This window comes from Pistacia vera, unplaced genomic scaffold, assembly GCF_008641045.1.
Source record: "Pistacia vera cultivar Batoury unplaced genomic scaffold, PisVer_v2 Contig196, whole genome shotgun sequence".
Lineage (NCBI taxonomy): Eukaryota > Viridiplantae > Streptophyta > Magnoliopsida > Sapindales > Anacardiaceae > Pistacia > Pistacia vera.
Window position 1 is genome coordinate 525,195 of NW_022195997.1, and position 17,197 is coordinate 542,391.

The 17,197-nt window shown below is 36.3% G+C and overlaps 2 protein-coding genes across 2 annotated transcripts; both read right to left on the bottom strand.

The window, feature by feature from the left end:
- Positions 1-239: 239 nt before the first annotated feature.
- Positions 240-722, bottom strand: LOC116127869. Its single transcript, XM_031413532.1, has one exon. It carries the CDS (start codon positions 720-722, stop codon positions 240-242), a length of 483 nt encoding a protein of 160 aa, XP_031269392.1.
- A 14,762-nt stretch (positions 723-15,484) lies between these two features.
- On the bottom strand, positions 15,485-16,359 carry LOC116128006 (protein SRC2 homolog). The gene has a single exon (XM_031413675.1). The coding sequence runs from the start codon at positions 16,298-16,300 to the stop codon at positions 15,485-15,487; it is 816 nt and encodes a 271-aa protein (XP_031269535.1). The 5' UTR covers positions 16,301-16,359.
- Positions 16,360-17,197: the final 838 nt, after the last annotated feature.

Sequence of the window (17,197 nt, forward strand, 5' to 3'; positions counted from 1 at the left end):
CAACCCATCAGGCCCGCACTCCATCGCTACAGCGACAAAAATGGTCACTACAATGATAGTTTTTTCTGTCCCATGAATCTGATATATTTATAATTTGGAAAAGTCATCAATAGAAATTTGTAGCCCTCTGAATAAGCTTTCCAACACCACAAGAATCATTGAATTCTGATTTCTACAGCTCAAGTTATGATCAAAACATTGAAGCATGCGCATCTTGAATAATTTACAGGTTTTAAGTCTCATCTTCGACGCATCATAACTTGAGATGGAATACCATAAGGGGGTGTGTAATGCACACTAAGCGGAGCATAACAGTGCTCTAAGATATTAAACTTAACTTCAACTTTTCCTTGAGGCCTACCAGAAGGTCCTTTGAGAGTCAATGTACGCTTGACACGTTCACCAATACCGACGTCATCGAGAACATCTCTCAACTTGAGACGAGCCGATTCGATCAACTTTTTGGTCCCCTCTTCATTGGCAGTGTGGACTACGTCGGTGTATAGAGTGGAGTCTCCGTTAACGGGTCCTGGCAAAGGGATGACAAGTCTCTGGTCCCAGAAAGGGCATGCGTCGCCCTTCTCATCAACCTTGGTGGAGCACTTGTTGTTAGGGTTAACCCAGACAACATCGTATGGCCTGGTCGGGCCATAATGCAAGTTGACGTTCTTCAAGTCCTTGGCTGAGGAAATGGTCTCTTCAACTTCATATCGAGAAGCCATAAATAGAGATAAAATGTAAATTTTGTTAAAGAAGGAATATGAGGTTTATATATTAGTGCCTCTGGTTGCTTAGTATTTAAAGATGGAAGGGAAGAATAAAACAAAGCTAGGGAGTAAGCATTGTTTGACTGACAGATGGCAAATTTAATTGGGAGGACAAGTGTTTAAGACAATGGAGTAAGTTTAAGTGAGTTTGGACAGCCAGTGAGGTGATGTTATTGTGTTGATGTCATAAAAATGTAATTGGAAATGTGTATTAGAACAGGTTATGCCGCACAAACACACTTATTTTATTTTTCTCGTCTTTTTTAGTTAGATCGGGTCATTAGTCAAATTTGGGTTCTATCTTCTATAATAGATCTTGTTTCATCTCCATTAACTGCCAATGAAAGTACTATGTTTGATTCGAAATATAAATGAGTTATACCTTTACAAATAAGAAATTATGGTATACCTTATATAAATGAGAAATTGGTTTTCAATACTATGTGCAAAGATTCAAGCCTAATAATCAATCTCCAATATCAATCAATCACACAGCCAAAACAATCCACACAATAACACAATCAAGAACAAACACAAGGTTTTTACTGTGGTTCACCTATCCAAGATTGGATAAACTACATCCACGTTGAGCTCTAGAATATTTAGGGCTCACTGCACTAATTAATCAAGAACTTACAGTTTACAAGAACAAAGATCAATCAATCTTTCACTCAATCACAACCAAAACTCACTTTGTAACTCCTAATCTGGAAAAACTCTTCCTGGTATCTCTAATCTTTGAGAGAACACACAACCCTCACAGAATAACTGAGAACTAATCACTCACTCACTGAAGCTACACTAATTTTGGGCTGAAAAATGAAAAAAAAATTGAGAGCACTCATTTTTTTCCCAAAAGAGAGAAGAAGACTGATTATTTCTACATTTTTGGGGCTGCTTGTAATGTTGACTTGAACTGTAAATCTCAACCATTGGATCAATATTGCCATCAACGACCAGCATTCTCCCAAGCATCTTAAAATGACAGCGCACTACTTAGTCATTTTAAGAACTATGCGATAATGTTTTGAGGCTTCACTTCAACAATCTCCACCTTGAAGGCCTAAAACACTACCATCAGTTCTAGAATCTCATTAGTGCAGCTAATCCACTACATATTCCTTCATAGCTCAGTTACTGCTGCCTATTTTATAAACAACAAATCCAAGCAATGCTTGAACTAGGCAACAGTAACAACTTTGGTACTTAAATCTGTCGAATTGTCTTCTGTTACCACCTTTTTCAGATTAATCACTCCTCATGCTACCAAATCTCTAACAAAATGGAATCGAACATCCACATGCTTGGTCCTCTCATGGTAGACAGGATTTTTACTCAAGTGTATTGCACTTTGGCTATCATAGTATATTGTCACCACACCATCCATTAGTTCTACTTCTCACAGAATTCCTTGAAGCCACAAAGCTTCCTTGAACACATCTGCCACTGCTACATATTCTGCTTCAATTATGGATAGTGTTACAATTGGTTGTAGCTGAGACTTCCAACTCACACAATTTCTACCAAAAGTAAAGAAATAAGAGGTAGTTGACTTCCTAATATCCTTGTCTCCTGCAAAATTAGAATCTACATACCTCACAAGATCAAGTGTATTACCTCTCTTACAATATTCCAAACCAATATGTGATGTACTATTGATATATCTCAACAACCATTTTAATGCAGACCAATGTTCAGTTCCAGGATTAGACATAAACCTACTAAGCAGAGAAATAGCAAACGACAAGTCTAGTCTAATACTAATTATAGCACACATAACTAAACCTATTGCATTAGAATAAGGTACATTTTCCATTTTAATCAACTCAGAATCAAACTTGGGGCTTTTAGATTTACTTAACATAAAGTGATTAGCTAAAGGCATAGATACCATCTTTGAGCCAGACATCCCATATTTAACAACCAATTTCTGTAAGTATGACTGCTGTTGAATTTTAAGTTCACAACCTGCTCTGTTTCTATTTATTACCATTCTTAGTATTTTCTTAGTAACACCTAAGTCCTTTATATCAAATTCAGAACTGAGGTTTTGTTTTAAATCATCTATCCTAGACTTAGATTTGCTAATAAGTAGCATATCATCAACATACAACAATAGATAAATTGGCATGTTGTCACTCAATGCAAAATAGAAACAACTATCATACTTACTCCTTATAAACCTAACACTCATTATAAAAGAATCAAACCTTTTATACCACTGTCTACGTGACTGTTTTAGACCATACAGACTTATGCAGTAAACATGCATGATTGGGCAGATTTTTATCTACAAAATAAGAGGCTGGCACATGAAAATCTCCTCTTCTAAGTTACCATGCAAAAATGATGTTTTTACCTCTAATTGCTCTAATTCTAAATCCTGATGAGCAACTAAAGATAGCATAAGTCTGATGGTTTTGTACTTAACTACCGGAGAGAAAATCTCCTTAAAGTCCATGCCTTCTCTTTGGGTATAACCCTTAGCTACTAATCTAGCTTTATACCTAGAAGGATCATGCATAGACATACCATCTTTAAGTTTAAACAGCCACCTACACTGTATTAGTTTATGATCTTGGGGTTTGGAGACCAAAGACCATGTTCCATTTACCTTAAGTGAGTACATCTCTTCTTTCATGGCAGCCCACCATTTGTCTTTGTCCTTGGACCTCATTGCTTCTTCAAAAGTATCAGGTTCTATCCTCTGGACTTCAGTACCTGCAAGCAAAGCAATGTATATTAAATCCGCATAAGAATATCTTGCAAGTGGTCTAATATCCTTTTTAGTTTTGTCCCTTGCTAACTTGTATTATTGCAAGTCAACATGTTGAGGTTCCTCAATCTCTCCAGTTACATCTTCAGCTTCTTGGGCAGGTTCAACAGGTTCTGATGCAGCTTCAGGTTCAGATTCAGTCTCAAAATGTGACAGATCAGGTTGCTGTATTGTTGGCTCCACCTCAATTGGAGTAACATTTGTTAGACTAGAATTTTCTTCATTGTTACTAAAGGTACTTGCATCACTATTATTAGATTTGCATGGAAAAACATTTTCATTAAAGATCACATCTCTACTAACTATGATTTTTACCCCTGGTGACTCTTTATTCCACAGCCTATACCCCTTGGTTCCTTCTTGGTATACCAAGAAAACACACCTAATGGATCTAGGTTCTAACTTGCCTTCACTTATGTATGCATAGGCAGCATACCCAAACACTCTCAAATGGCTCAAGGTTGGCATCCTCCCTGACAATTTCTCATCAGGGCACTTAAATTCTATGGCACTAGAGGGGCTTCTATTCACTAAGTAGGCTGCGGTAGTCAAAGCTTCTCCCCAAAAGGTTTTTGGTAATCTTGAGGTAAATAGGAGACATCTAGCCTTCTTTAATAAGGTCTTGTTCATCCTCTCAACAACACCATTTTGCTGAGGAGTCATTCTAACAGTCCTATGCCTAAGAATTCCTTGGTCACTATAGAATTGATCAAATTCAGCATTACAAAATTCTAGGTCATTATCTTTTCTTAATGCCTTGACCCTCTTATCTATTTGATTTTCCATAGCTCTTAAACTTAGTTAAGGCCTCATCTTTAGATTTCAGAAGGTAAACCCACACTTTCCTACTGAAATCATCTACTATAGACATGAAATAACAATTTCCCCCATAGGACCTGACCTTTTCAGGTCCCCACAGATCTGAATGGAGGTATTCCAAACAGTTTGAGGCAAGGTGAGTTCCTTTTGTGAAACTCATTCTGTGTTGTTTACCTAGCACGCAATTCTCATAGAAGTCAAGAGTAGTTGTAGTATCCTTACCAAACAGTCCTTGTTGGTTGAGGATATTCATCCCCTTCTGACTCATGTGGCCCATTCTGAGGTGCCACTTCTCTGTCATAGAAAGGTTAGTAGAAACAAGAGCAGAATTGAAACAGTTAGAATAATATTTACCACAAAGAATATAGAGCCTATTCATTTTAACACCTTTCAAGATAAGGTTGTTATTTCTATACACATTCAGATAACCATGTTCAGCCCTATAACAACAGCCAGACTCGTCTAGAGTTTCTAAGGAGATCAGATTCCTTTCGAGTTCAGGGATAAACCTAACCTTAGTCAATTTAATTAGCTTCGCATCATTCAGCTTTAAGGTTATACTACCCATCCCTTTCACTTTACAGGCATTGTTGTTACCCATGAAAATAGTCTCACACTCACATGCTTCATAATCCTGAAACTATTTTCTATTTGGACTCATGTGAAAAGAACATCCTAAGTCTAATACCCAATCTTGTACATAGTCTGACTTAGACACTGTAAGAACTTCAAACTCTTCAATGACATGTTTGGTTGAGGTTAAATTACTCTCTGTGTTTCCCTGTTTCTGTTTTTTAATCCACTCAAAGTAGTTTTTCTTTAAGTGGCTTGTTTTGTTACAATAAAAGCATTTTCTCGTTTCTCTTTTAGGCTTATTATTCCCCTTTCCCTTCTTCTTATTCTTTGAACTAGGGTTATGCTGAATACCTTTACTAGGTTGACCAGACTCAATTTTACCCTTTAGAAACACTGGATTACCATTTCATTTCTGGATTTTCAGCTCTAATTCCCTAGCTTTAAAACAAGCTATAATTAGATCCAGACTAGGTATTGTACCAGTATACTGCAAAGCATTCTTAACTACTTGATACTCTTCAGTTATTGAGCTTAACAATATCATAGAAAGACTGGTGTCCCCTAATTCCTGATCTGTACCTTTCAGTATCAAAGTCATTTTAAGGAATTCATCTAGATTATGATCAATAGACTTAGAACTGTCCATTTTATATAAGAACAAAGCACCCTTTAAAAATGCAAGATTTGGTGCAGATTGCAAAGAATATAGTGTTTCGAGTTTACCCCATAGTGCAAGAGGAGTCTCCAGGCCGTCTACCTTCCTTAGAACATTATCAGAGAGGTCCATCACGATCAGATTATATGCTTCCTCATCTATTTCTGGCTTCTTCTTTAATTTTTCTTTTGGCTATTTCTCCACGTTCTTTTCTAGTGCAACAGCTACCTTGTTGTGGGAAAGCAGTGCTTTCATCTTCTTCTTCCAGATATTAAAGTCGATTTTGCCGTCATATTATGTAATCTCCATCCGTGTGGTAGACATTGTGTGAATTTTGGTAAAGATATCAAGAATTTACCCGCTTAACCCTAGAAATCAAAATTGATCTCTAATTTCGGAGAATTGACAACTCGGTTTGACAAGATTAAAGACTCTAGAGTACAACAGGGCAGTTAGACACAAAACCCCCAAATTTCAACGAACCCTAGATTTCAAGAAACCTACCTAATTGAACGATTAACACCTCGAATTTCAGATCTAAGAACCTTAGAGTACTAAGAGACTGATCAATCGAGAAACCCCCAATTTTTAATGAATCCTAGATTTCAAGAAACCTGCAAATCGAAGAAAGACCGAAGAACCCTAGAAATTCTAGCTCTGATACCACTGTAAAGATTCAAGCCTAATAATCAACTTCCAATATCAATCAATCACACAGCCAAAACAATCCACATAATAACACAATCAAGAACAAACACAAGGTTTTTACTATGGTTCACCTATCCAAGATTGGATAGACTACATCCATGTTGAGCTCTAGAATATTTGGGGCTCATTGCACTAATTAATCAAGAACTTACAGTTTACAAGAGCAAAGATCAATCAATCTTTCACTCAATCACAACCAAAACTCACTTTGTAACTCCTAATCTAGAGAAACTCTTCCTGGTATCCCTAATATTTGAGAGAACACACAACCCTCACAGAATAACTAAGAACTAATATGTAACCCCCGCATTGCTTTGTGTTCACGGATGTTGTATATAATTATGCATTGGTATGACTCTTGCATGTGTTCTCATTTTTTTTTATTTTGTACGAATGAAAAGATCTTGTTGGTTGGTTGTGATTTCCTGATTTAAGTTGAAAAAGAGAAATCCAGTTAATTTGGTGAGACTGGTTTGTTTGAGTGATAAATAGAAGCGTTTTGGTTAATTGGAGTGTGAAATGGTTTGTGTAGAATGTTTACTCTTGATTTGTCAATTCAATCACTTGAGTTATAAAATTTATGTTTGATGTATCTTGCGATAATTGGTGGTTGGTTTGGAAAGGGATGACTTTTCCATATTGGTAATTTGAGTTAAGTGAAATGTTGTTGGGAATGTGTGAAAAAGGGGGGTGAACTGCAAGTTTTAGAACTTTTTTGGGTTCAAGTGAAAGGATTTAATACATTGGGACTATATAAAATTCTGCATATTTTGGTGCCGCGGCATAGTGCCAAGGCATGGTACATTCTGGAATTTGGACTAAATTGTCAGTTTTGAAAGTTTCTTTGTTATTTTGGGGGTGTAAGTGAAAATATTCAATATTTTGGGACCTTATAGTATATCGATAATATAGGGGTCCTTTTGTAATAAAAATACTGTTGTGTTGGGGGGCTTTCAGAAATAGTGGGAAAATTAAAGAGGCAAATTGATATTTGCCACTCAACCGACTTATATCCAGTTCAGTCGACTGGAAGGAAGAAAAGGAGAAAAAAAAAAAAGAAAAAAAAAAAAAAGGAGAAAGGAGAAGAAGAAAAGGGGGAGAAGGGTGGTCTTGACCCCATTTTCATTTGGAAATCGATTTTTGGGCGTGCTTGATCCGTGGGTAAGCTTTTATTTGGGTAAAATTTTATCCTTTTTCCTTCATTTTCTCTAAGTTTGTAGTTAAGCTAATTTCTTCAAAGAATTGGTTCAAATAGGAGGAGGAGAACCAAGTTCATTGAGGGTTTTCGTTATTTGGGACAAGCTTCATGAGGGTGAGTGGAAAAATCTAAACCCTTAACTTTTATTTTAACAAAGTTATCTCTAAATGCTTATTTATACTTGTTTATTGTTTTAAATTGCCTAAAATGCTTGATTTATTTATGAGCTTTATTGCAATGTTATTGTTGGAAATTGTTGATAGACATGAGAAGATGGAATTTTGATGCTTTTGGGCAACAGTTTGAAAAGAAATGAAAATGGGTTGAAATTGTTGGATTTGAAAACATTTGAGAACTTGCATTTATATTTTTACGTTACATGAGATGGTATGAAATTTATTATATGCTCATGAGAAAAATGTTTTGAGAATCAGTATGAGATGATAGTGGGTTTCAAACCACCCTGCGTAGTACCCATCCCTCTTATGATGTGGATTTGATTCTACACATGCGTATGATTTGATATTGCCGGCCCCAGGTGGGTCGAAGGCCTGATCGAGGCAGATATCACTACACATGATTTGATATTACCGGCCCAAGTGGGTCGAAAGCCCAAGCAAGGCAGATATCGCTACATATGATTTGGTTTTGCCGGCCCAAGTAGGTCGAAGGCCCGAGCGAGGCAGATATCGCTAAACAGGATATGATTGTGCCAGCCCGAGTGATGCTTGGACTCATTGGGTCGAAGGCTTGAGCGGTGACCGATTCCGCCTAGCAGGATGAATTTATTGGTTTAGCCCGCGCGATGTTAGATCTTGCTGGGTTAGATGGATTTACCCCTGGGTACTAGTTAGGTGAGAGTTTTCACATGTGATTGAGAGATGGTTTGGATATATACATACATGTATATCATTTATTTGAAATGGAAATTTATAAATGAAAATGTAATTGTATATGAAATATTTCTAGAAATGATATGTGTAGAGAAACATGAGTATTGATTTGTTTACCATAATAGCTTTCAGAATGAAGTTTTGCAATGAGAGATTTTCAGCATTGCTATGAAAGATGGCTTATATTATAAAATGTGTTATGGAAATGAAATTTTATACGCACGAGCAATGTTCTGAAACCCGGACCGGACCAGGCGGTCGAACCGGTCCGACCGGGTTTCGCTTATATTTCCGGTTTAAAAAGAGTAAAAACCCGAATTTTTGCATCAGACCGTTTCAAACCGTGATTGGACCGCCTTACTGTAGCAAACCGATGGTCCAACCGGTATAACAAAGAAATCCGGTCCACTAGTTGAAAATATGAAAAAAAATTAAAAAAAATTAAAACCACAAACACAAATCAAAGTGTCAAACCCCCAAATTTTGTAATACATTTCAATTTGCTTTTGCGAGCTGTCTGCCACTTTTAAAATTTTGCTTTTTTGCTTTTGCCTTTTTCATTTTGGTTTGCTTTTTTTTTTTTTTGGGGGTTTGCTACTTTGCCATTTGCGATCTCGGATCTCCTTCAAGTCTTCACTCTTCAAGTCCTCTTCAATCATCGCGATCTCTTCCTCTTCAATCAACCTCTTTAGGCTCCAGTCTAGTCCTCCATTCGCGATCTCTTTCAAGCTTCGGCTTTCAGCCTTCAAGTCTTCAAAAGATGCAGAAGAAGAAAAGAGAAGAGGAGGTGAGAAAAGAGAAGAAGAAAGAGAAGAGGAGGTGAGAAAGTAGGAGAATATGGAAGAAGTAAAGAAGAAAGAGAAGAGATGGCGAGAAAGAGAGGGAAAAAACAAAGAAGTAGAGAGGAAGAAAGGAAAGATGAGGTGACGGGTGAGAAGAAGAAAGAGAAGATGATGAAGTGACATTTTGAAAATATATAATATAAAGAAGAAAGAGATGACGGAAAGAAAGAGAGTGGAAAAAAAACGGAGGAGAAAAGAAGAAAGAGAAAGACGAAATAGACACGTTAGGAAATAAATATTAAAATATAATATTTGATGATATCATCGGTCTGACCCGGCGGTCAGATCAGTTGGACCGCTCAGACCGAAAACCGGTCACTTGACCGAGTCACCTTCCGGTCCGGGTTTCTGAACATTGCGCACGAGTGTTTGTATTGTATATTGAAATGTGTTATTACATACTAACCCATTCCCCACTCACTGAGCATTTCTAGCTCACCCCTCGTTTTCAAATGTTTTTCTTTCCCCCCCACCAGGTCAAGAAGGTGTTCGTGCAGAGGAGTGAATCCCACTCAAGGTTGGCCCACACGACTTTACTTCATCATAAGTTCCATGGTTGTGTTTCATTTTCCGCTACAAAGTTTATGTTTCTTCATCAGGTATTTTATTTCACGTTTTGGATTGTAAAAGAAATGGAAAAGTCTGATACCATATGTTCATTTTGTAAAAGAAAATCCAGTTGCATTTGTTTATTTGCAAATGATGTCATATTTATTTGTGAGAAACAAAAATGAGTGTTTACAAATGATTTAGCTGGAAGAGTTTTATGATGTTTTATTTATAAACAGGTTTTATAGTTTTCCCACATGGCACGTCTCGATCACCCGAGTCTCATGGGTGCTCCGGGAGCCTATGGGATAAGGAGGGTCGGGACGAGTCATGTCATAATCACTCACTCATTGAAGCTACACTGATTTTGGACTGAAAAATGAAAAAAAACAAATCGAGAGCACTCGTTTTTTCCTGAAAGAGAGAAGAAGACTGATTATTTCTGCATTTTTGGGGCTGCTTGTAATGTTGACTTGAAGCGTAAATCTCAGCCATTGGATCACTGTTGCCATCAACGACCAGCATTCTCCCAAGCATCTTAAAACGACAATGCACTACTTAGTCATTTTAAGCACTATGCGACAGCGTTTTGAGGCTTCACTTCAACACACTGTCTTTTAAAAAAAAAAAAAAAAAAAAAAAATTGTATAAGTTTATGTATCTTTATATCTAAAGATTGAGTGGAATTATAGAAGTTATAAATTGATATTTGTTGATGCATGATTTTTACACCAACAAAACGGACGTGTGAAATGTTGAGCTGGCCTAAAGGACACACGTGAATGTAAAGGAAAATGATAGTAAATGCAATGGGGACAGTTTTTAAAGTGGTTTAGATGCTAAGATAGCAAGTCCTACATCCACTGATGCTTATATTGATGATAAGGGTCAGGTCGCTTTTAGCTGACTGACTTTACAATGATATTACAAGGTATCAAATGCTAAGAATTCTAGGGAGAGAGAGAGTAGTTAATCAAGTGTAAAAATGTGCGAATCCCCTTTAATGAGAGAGGAGCTCCCAATTTATAGTAGGATGCATTGAGGCAATGATCACTAAATCTGTAAGTTGGTGGGATTATTCGTGCAAATCATTCTTTATGTCACATTGCCCACCTTCTAGAGTGATTTGGGTGATTTAGAGCAGGGATTGGACACGTGGGATCACCACAACTTCTGGTTGGCCTGACGCGCACCCACTATTCTGATAGAAGTAGGCTGTGGTTGTACCCATGATTTGACTCTTGTAGGCTGACTGGACCTGACATCAACCCTTATATTTTTTAGGCATAACAATATTATAATAAGACCCTATTGAATAAATACATGTGCAATGATCCTTTTTTATAAAACAGATAACAATTTAAGGATTACAAATTCAATAAATGAAATACGTTTATATCAAGGTTTGCGATGCAACTCAACTTCTTATATACATTTATATAGATATAAGATTTAGATTATTACATTGATCTGATATGTTGAGAACTACATTCCGATCAATAGTTCTCAACATATTGTTGGCTTGAAAGGCCACCGGATCTAACCCAACCAGCTTTTCAATGTCATTTTTAAGCACATCTCTATCGTTGGTCAGTTCTTACAATTTGCAAATAATTTTTGTAGGAATTGGCAAGTTGCATAGTCAAGGTCAAAAGTCCTGATTTTTTTAATTGATTTTGCTATCTGCTCCATGTGTACCAGAAGATTCCTAGTACAAAACAATAAAATTTGTTATCCTGTCATATTTTGTCTTTTTATTTTTTTATATAATTTCGAAAGGCCACGTTACCAAAAGTCCAAAGCTAAATATAAATATAAAAATAAAAATATGAAAATTTGCTTATACGGAGATGATTTTAGTAGTATTAAAGGTGGGAGAATGAAGTAGCCCAAATGGTTACGGCAAACGAGAGATAGTAAGGACAAGCATACGATCTCAAATTCGATTCTCTCTTTAAGTATTTACGATTTAATTGGGGACTGTAAAGGTGGATTGTTTATGCTAGTCTCCTCCAAAGAAGTCCAAGTACACATAACTTATTCGGACACCTTGATTAAAAAAAAAAAAAAAAAAAGATGCGTTAAAAAGTCTTACTTTATGCGTTCACACACAAAAAAGACAACCAATTATCTCATTGATTAATTAAAGAAAAAGAAAAGAATTAGGTTTGATTATAAGCGTTCACACTCATCGGTTATAGAAAAAGAAAAGAGACACCCAATGGTCTCATTTTTATAAAAGAAAAAGAAAGTAGATAGGTATTTTTTATAAGCGTTCACACTCATCAGTTAGAGAAATATAAGCATAAGTCCCGTGCAACATGCCAACCATTATTTGAGTAACGATAACAGAATTTGAGTCTCAAATTATTTTTGTAATTAAGTAAACAATACTAATGTTATTGTGGCAAAAATGTGAATTACAAATATTTTGTTTCTAGTAAAGTATATTATAAACCAATATTCAATTTTAATTAAATTTTCACATTTATTAAAAACTGAAAGATAAGGGATAGTATAGTAAATTTCACAAAATTTTAGTTTTTGGCCTGAAATGAATGGGATGAGAATTGGGAAGACAACTATGCACTAAATTGATGTATACGAAGTTCTTGGAGTGGCGATCGATGCCCCCAAATAGATATAGTGATTAGTGCAGAAAATGACATGTCACCGTTAATATGGACCTTAGTGGTGAACATGTGAGGTTTTTTTACACACTCTTGAGCTTTAGTGAAATAACAAAAAGACCCATAGATTTCATAATGAAATATTTACACACTTAGGTTCCGTTTGGTTGATTTTTGGGAATACTATTATTAGTTCTTGCAACCAGCTGTTCAATACGTTATTTTTAAGCACATCTCTATCGTTGGTTAGTTCTTGCAATTTGCGAATAAATTTTGTGGGAATTGGCAAGTTGCATAGTCAAGCTCAAGCACAAAAAGTCCTGATTTTTTAAATTGATTTTGAAATCTGCTCCATATGAAAGATTCCTCGTACAAAACAGTAAAAATTGTTGTCCTGTCATATTTTATCTTTATATTCTTTTATATAATTTCGAAAGATCACGTTACCAAACATCTTTGCTTATGCGAGGTTTGGAGAAACTCTTTGTTATAAATGATGGTTTTAGTGACATTAAAGGTGGAAGGATCGACCGTGATAATGTTAAAGTATAATATTTAATTTTTTTATTATCTACTGCGTCAAACGCTGAAAAGTCTTATTTCATGTGTTCACACACCATAAGAGACAACCAATGCTCTTATTAATTAATTAATTAAATTTTATTTTTAAAAAGAGAAAGAAAAGAGATAGATTTGATTAGAAGCGTTCACACTAGTTGACGTTCTGTAAGCCGTTGTCTAGAAAACTAAAAATAAGAAATTTCTTGCCACGCCCGAGCTTTAGTGTCCCTAAGCATTAGTACTAATGACTTGTGCTTAAGTGTAGATTTAGATGACAAGGAACTTCCCAAAGCATTCAAAGAAATAATAGAGAGGAAAAAGACAAAGCTTGGATAAAGAAATTAGAAGAATTCAAGAAAGCTAAGTATAAGTAGTTTGCTTTGTAATTATATTTAATTTTATAAGCATAGGTCTTGGTTAGAAAAGTCATGTGCATGTGAAAGCCTTCAAAAACTTGTTTTTGCGTTTCTAGGATTTGGTCACAATGTTATTTTTCAAACATATGGGGCTAAAGTGATAGTTGCCAACTTTTCATATTTTGCATTTTTACCCAAGCCGGTCAACCGGATTATGCATCCAGTTTATGGGTTTTATTAAAGGGCCAAAATGTCATATTCCAAGACATGGGGTAAAATGATAGCTGCCCAAGTTTGGAAAAATTACACTTTCATCCCCATGTGGTCTACCGGATTCTCATATGGATCTAAACTGGAGCAGACGCCATTTTGCACAATTGGTCTAATTGGCCGAATGTGGTTTAGTCGTTTCCAATGGCTAGTACCATGTGTGCGCCACTTAGGCACCATGTTAGATCTAGTCGACTAGATTGAAAATAGTTGACCGATTTTTGGGATTCTCAAAGTCCATTTTTAGGCGTAACGATTATATTTTTGCACTTCCATATATAATTTAAGCTAAACCCATTCCCAAACAACTTTGTATGTTATGAAATTTCATATCTTTCAAAGCAAAACAAATTAAACAATCTCTTAGAGCTTTCACTCGCAAATTTCATATTCTAAATCAAAACCTTGCTACATCGTAAACTTTTATTTTTGTACATTGGGTTTCTTTGGGTCATACACTTGTTTATCTACTCTTGAAGAGAAATTTTCATTGTTTTATCAATAAAATTTCGAGTTGTAACAGAGTGAGCTTCACTCTTGGGTTTCTAGTAAGAGAAAGTAAGTCCTAGTGTGTGAGAGAGAGAGGTATCAATTGCACCTTGTGAAGCAATTGTGTGTAAAGGTTAATAGCACCTAAAACATAGCCATTTCTATTAGATTTGCTTGGGTGAGGGATCAATAAAGGGAGATAATTGAGAGTAAACGACTTTTTCCCACCCAAAAAATGGCTTAATGACACTTTCCACCTCAGACTTTTAAAATACCACTTTCCTACCCAAAACAAAAATTCTATTAATAATTCCCTTTAAATACAATTATATTGATTGCAAAGACAAAAATACCCCCACCAAATTTCAATTTGTAATCGCTAGACACCGCAAATTAAACTTTTGCGCATGATTTCGGTCAACTCCTACCACCAAAATCTGACCCTCTACCACCAAATGAATCACCGACCATCCCTCTTCAATAATCCTAACAATTTGGACCATGATAACTCTCCAATCGCCCGCGACCATGGTTCAATCCTTTTGTTGAATGGTCGGCGTTTGATGAACGATGAGCAACCAAAGTCTAGGATGATGGGGCTATTAGAGAAGAGGTGTTGCTGATGCTACGGTGGCTTAAGGTGGAATTTTGGACAACCAAATAGGTCGGAAACTGGCCTGAAAGCTCAACAGTCGTGTGAACAAAAAACCAGCTATCTTGTAATTTTCCCCTTTTGTAGATTTGTTTCCTTAATCTGCTCCAGTCCCTAAACAATATAAACAGAGGGGTTGGCTAAAGGTTTTGGTGTCTCAATTTCTCCTTAGTCTCGCTTAATTCCTCATATTTTCTGTGCAGAATTTGTGAGGATGTTCTATAAGTTAGGCTAGAGTTCTCATTGGTGAGGCTAGACATGAACTTTTGTGTGGAGTTTTCCGATCGAGGTTTTGACTCTTTCATTTTGTAATGTTCATATGTTTGAATGAATTAAATCCTCTTCATCTTTTCGTTGATTCTTTCACGTCATCTTTCCAATAATAACCTTGAAACCTTATTGACATCAAACTAACGGATTTATTTCTCATGTGGATAGTATTCAAATAAATTTCCTTTAAGTTTCACAATTCACACTAACATTGTTTTTTGGAATAATTTGAAAGAAAACAAACAAGCAATTTAATTTAATCAACAAACCTACCGCAACATATATGAAGTTACGGTAAATGTCATACTTGGAAATTCTAAATTGGAGCATTTTTCTTAATATAAAAGGCCATTTTCCATTAGAAAACATACCCAAACCTCACGACACGGCAGACAATTAGTTATTAATAAACAAGAAACAACATGAAGCATGCTAATAAGCATTAAGCTTCTGCAAAGCAAAAACAATCCAGCCTAGAAGTCATCAGGATCGTAACCAAGATCTTCTTCGACTTTCTCAGCGGCTTCATCAGCAATGTGGTCCTCCAGCGCATCAACACCCTCAGCCAACGCTAGTCCACCAAGGACTCCAGCCACCGCACCCACAGCCAATCCCGTCCCCATCCCACCAAACTTACTCTTCTTCTTCTCCTCTTGTTCACCATAATACCCTCCACTTCCCTGTCCGTACGGTGCCGGTGGTGCATCGTACGCATTGTAGGGATACCCACCTTGTGGTGGAGCACTTGAATAGTACGGATCGTGGGGTGGAGGTGGTGGAGCGTATGGGTTACCGTATGGTGGCGGTGCATGATAGTCTCTGGAACCTTGGGGTGGAATACCATAAGGGGATGCGTAATGCGCACTAGGCGGAGCATAATGGGGCTCTAAGATAGTAACCTTAACTTCAACTTTTCCTTGAGGCCTACCGGAAGGTCGCTTGAGAGTCAATGTACGCTTGACACGTTCACCGGTACCGACGTCATCGAGAATATCTCTCAGCTTGAGACGAGCTGATCCGATCAACTTTTTGGTCCCCTCTTCATTGCCAGCGTGGACTACGTCGGTGTATAGAGTGGAGTCTCCGTCGATGGGTCCCGGCAAAGGGATGACAAGTCTCTGGTCCCAGAAAGGGCACGTGTCGCCCTCCTCATCAACCTTGGTGGAGCACTTGTTGTTAGGGTCAACCCAGACGACAGCGTATGGCCTAGTCGGGCCATTACGCCAGTTGACGTTCTTCAGGTCCTTGGCTGAGAAAATGGTCACTTCAACTTCATAGCGAGAAGCCATAAATAGAGATAAAATGGAAATTTTGTTAAAGAAGAAATGGGAGTTGTGTATATTAGTGCTTCTGGTTGCTCAGTATTTAAAGATGGAAGGGAAGAATAAAGCAAAGTTAGGGAGTAAGCATTGTTTGACTGACAGATGGCAAATTTTAATTGGGAGGATAAATATTTAAGACAATGGAGTAAGTTTAAAGTGAGTTTGGACAATCATACTTTTTACTTATTCTATTTTATTTTATTTTTCTCTTCTTTTTTTAGTTGGATCGAGTCATCAGTCAAATTCGGGTTCTATCTTCTATAATGGAGCTTGTTTCACCTCCATTAAATACGAATGAAAGTACTGTGTTTGATTCGAAATTTAAATAAGTTATAATTTTACAAATAAGAAATTACGGTATACCTTGTATAAATGAGAAATTGGTTTTCAATACTATGTCTTAAAAATAAATAAATAAATTGTACATATCTTTGTATCTAAAGATTCAATCAAATCATAAAAGTTATAATTTGGTATTATAATAAAACTCTATCGATTGAATACATGTGCTACGATTCCTTTTATAAAATAAATAATAATTTGAGGATTATAAATTTTATAAATGAATACTGTATATTGAGATTTATGATAGAACTCAACTTTTATATATATTATAAACTATAAATTTTAGATTATTATATCAATCCAATAATGTTTGATTGGTAACATAACAAGTAAAACTTACCACATGAGAACTACATTCCCATCAATAGTTCTTAACATATTGTTGGCTTGAAAGGCCACCGGATCTAACCCAACCAGCTTTTCAATATGTCATTTTTAACACATCTCCATCGTAGTTAGTTCTTCAATTTGCAAATAATTTGTAGGAATTGGCAATTGCATTGTCAAGGTCAAAGTCCT

What these genes read in the sequence shown, in the direction of transcription:
- LOC116127869 (XM_031413532.1), bottom strand. Translation starts at nt 722, where the DNA reads ATGGCTTCTCGATATGAAGTTGAAGAGACCATTTCCTCAGCCAAGGAC.
- LOC116128006 (XM_031413675.1), bottom strand. Translation starts at nt 16,300, where the DNA reads ATGGCTTCTCGCTATGAAGTTGAAGTGACCATTTTCTCAGCCAAGGAC.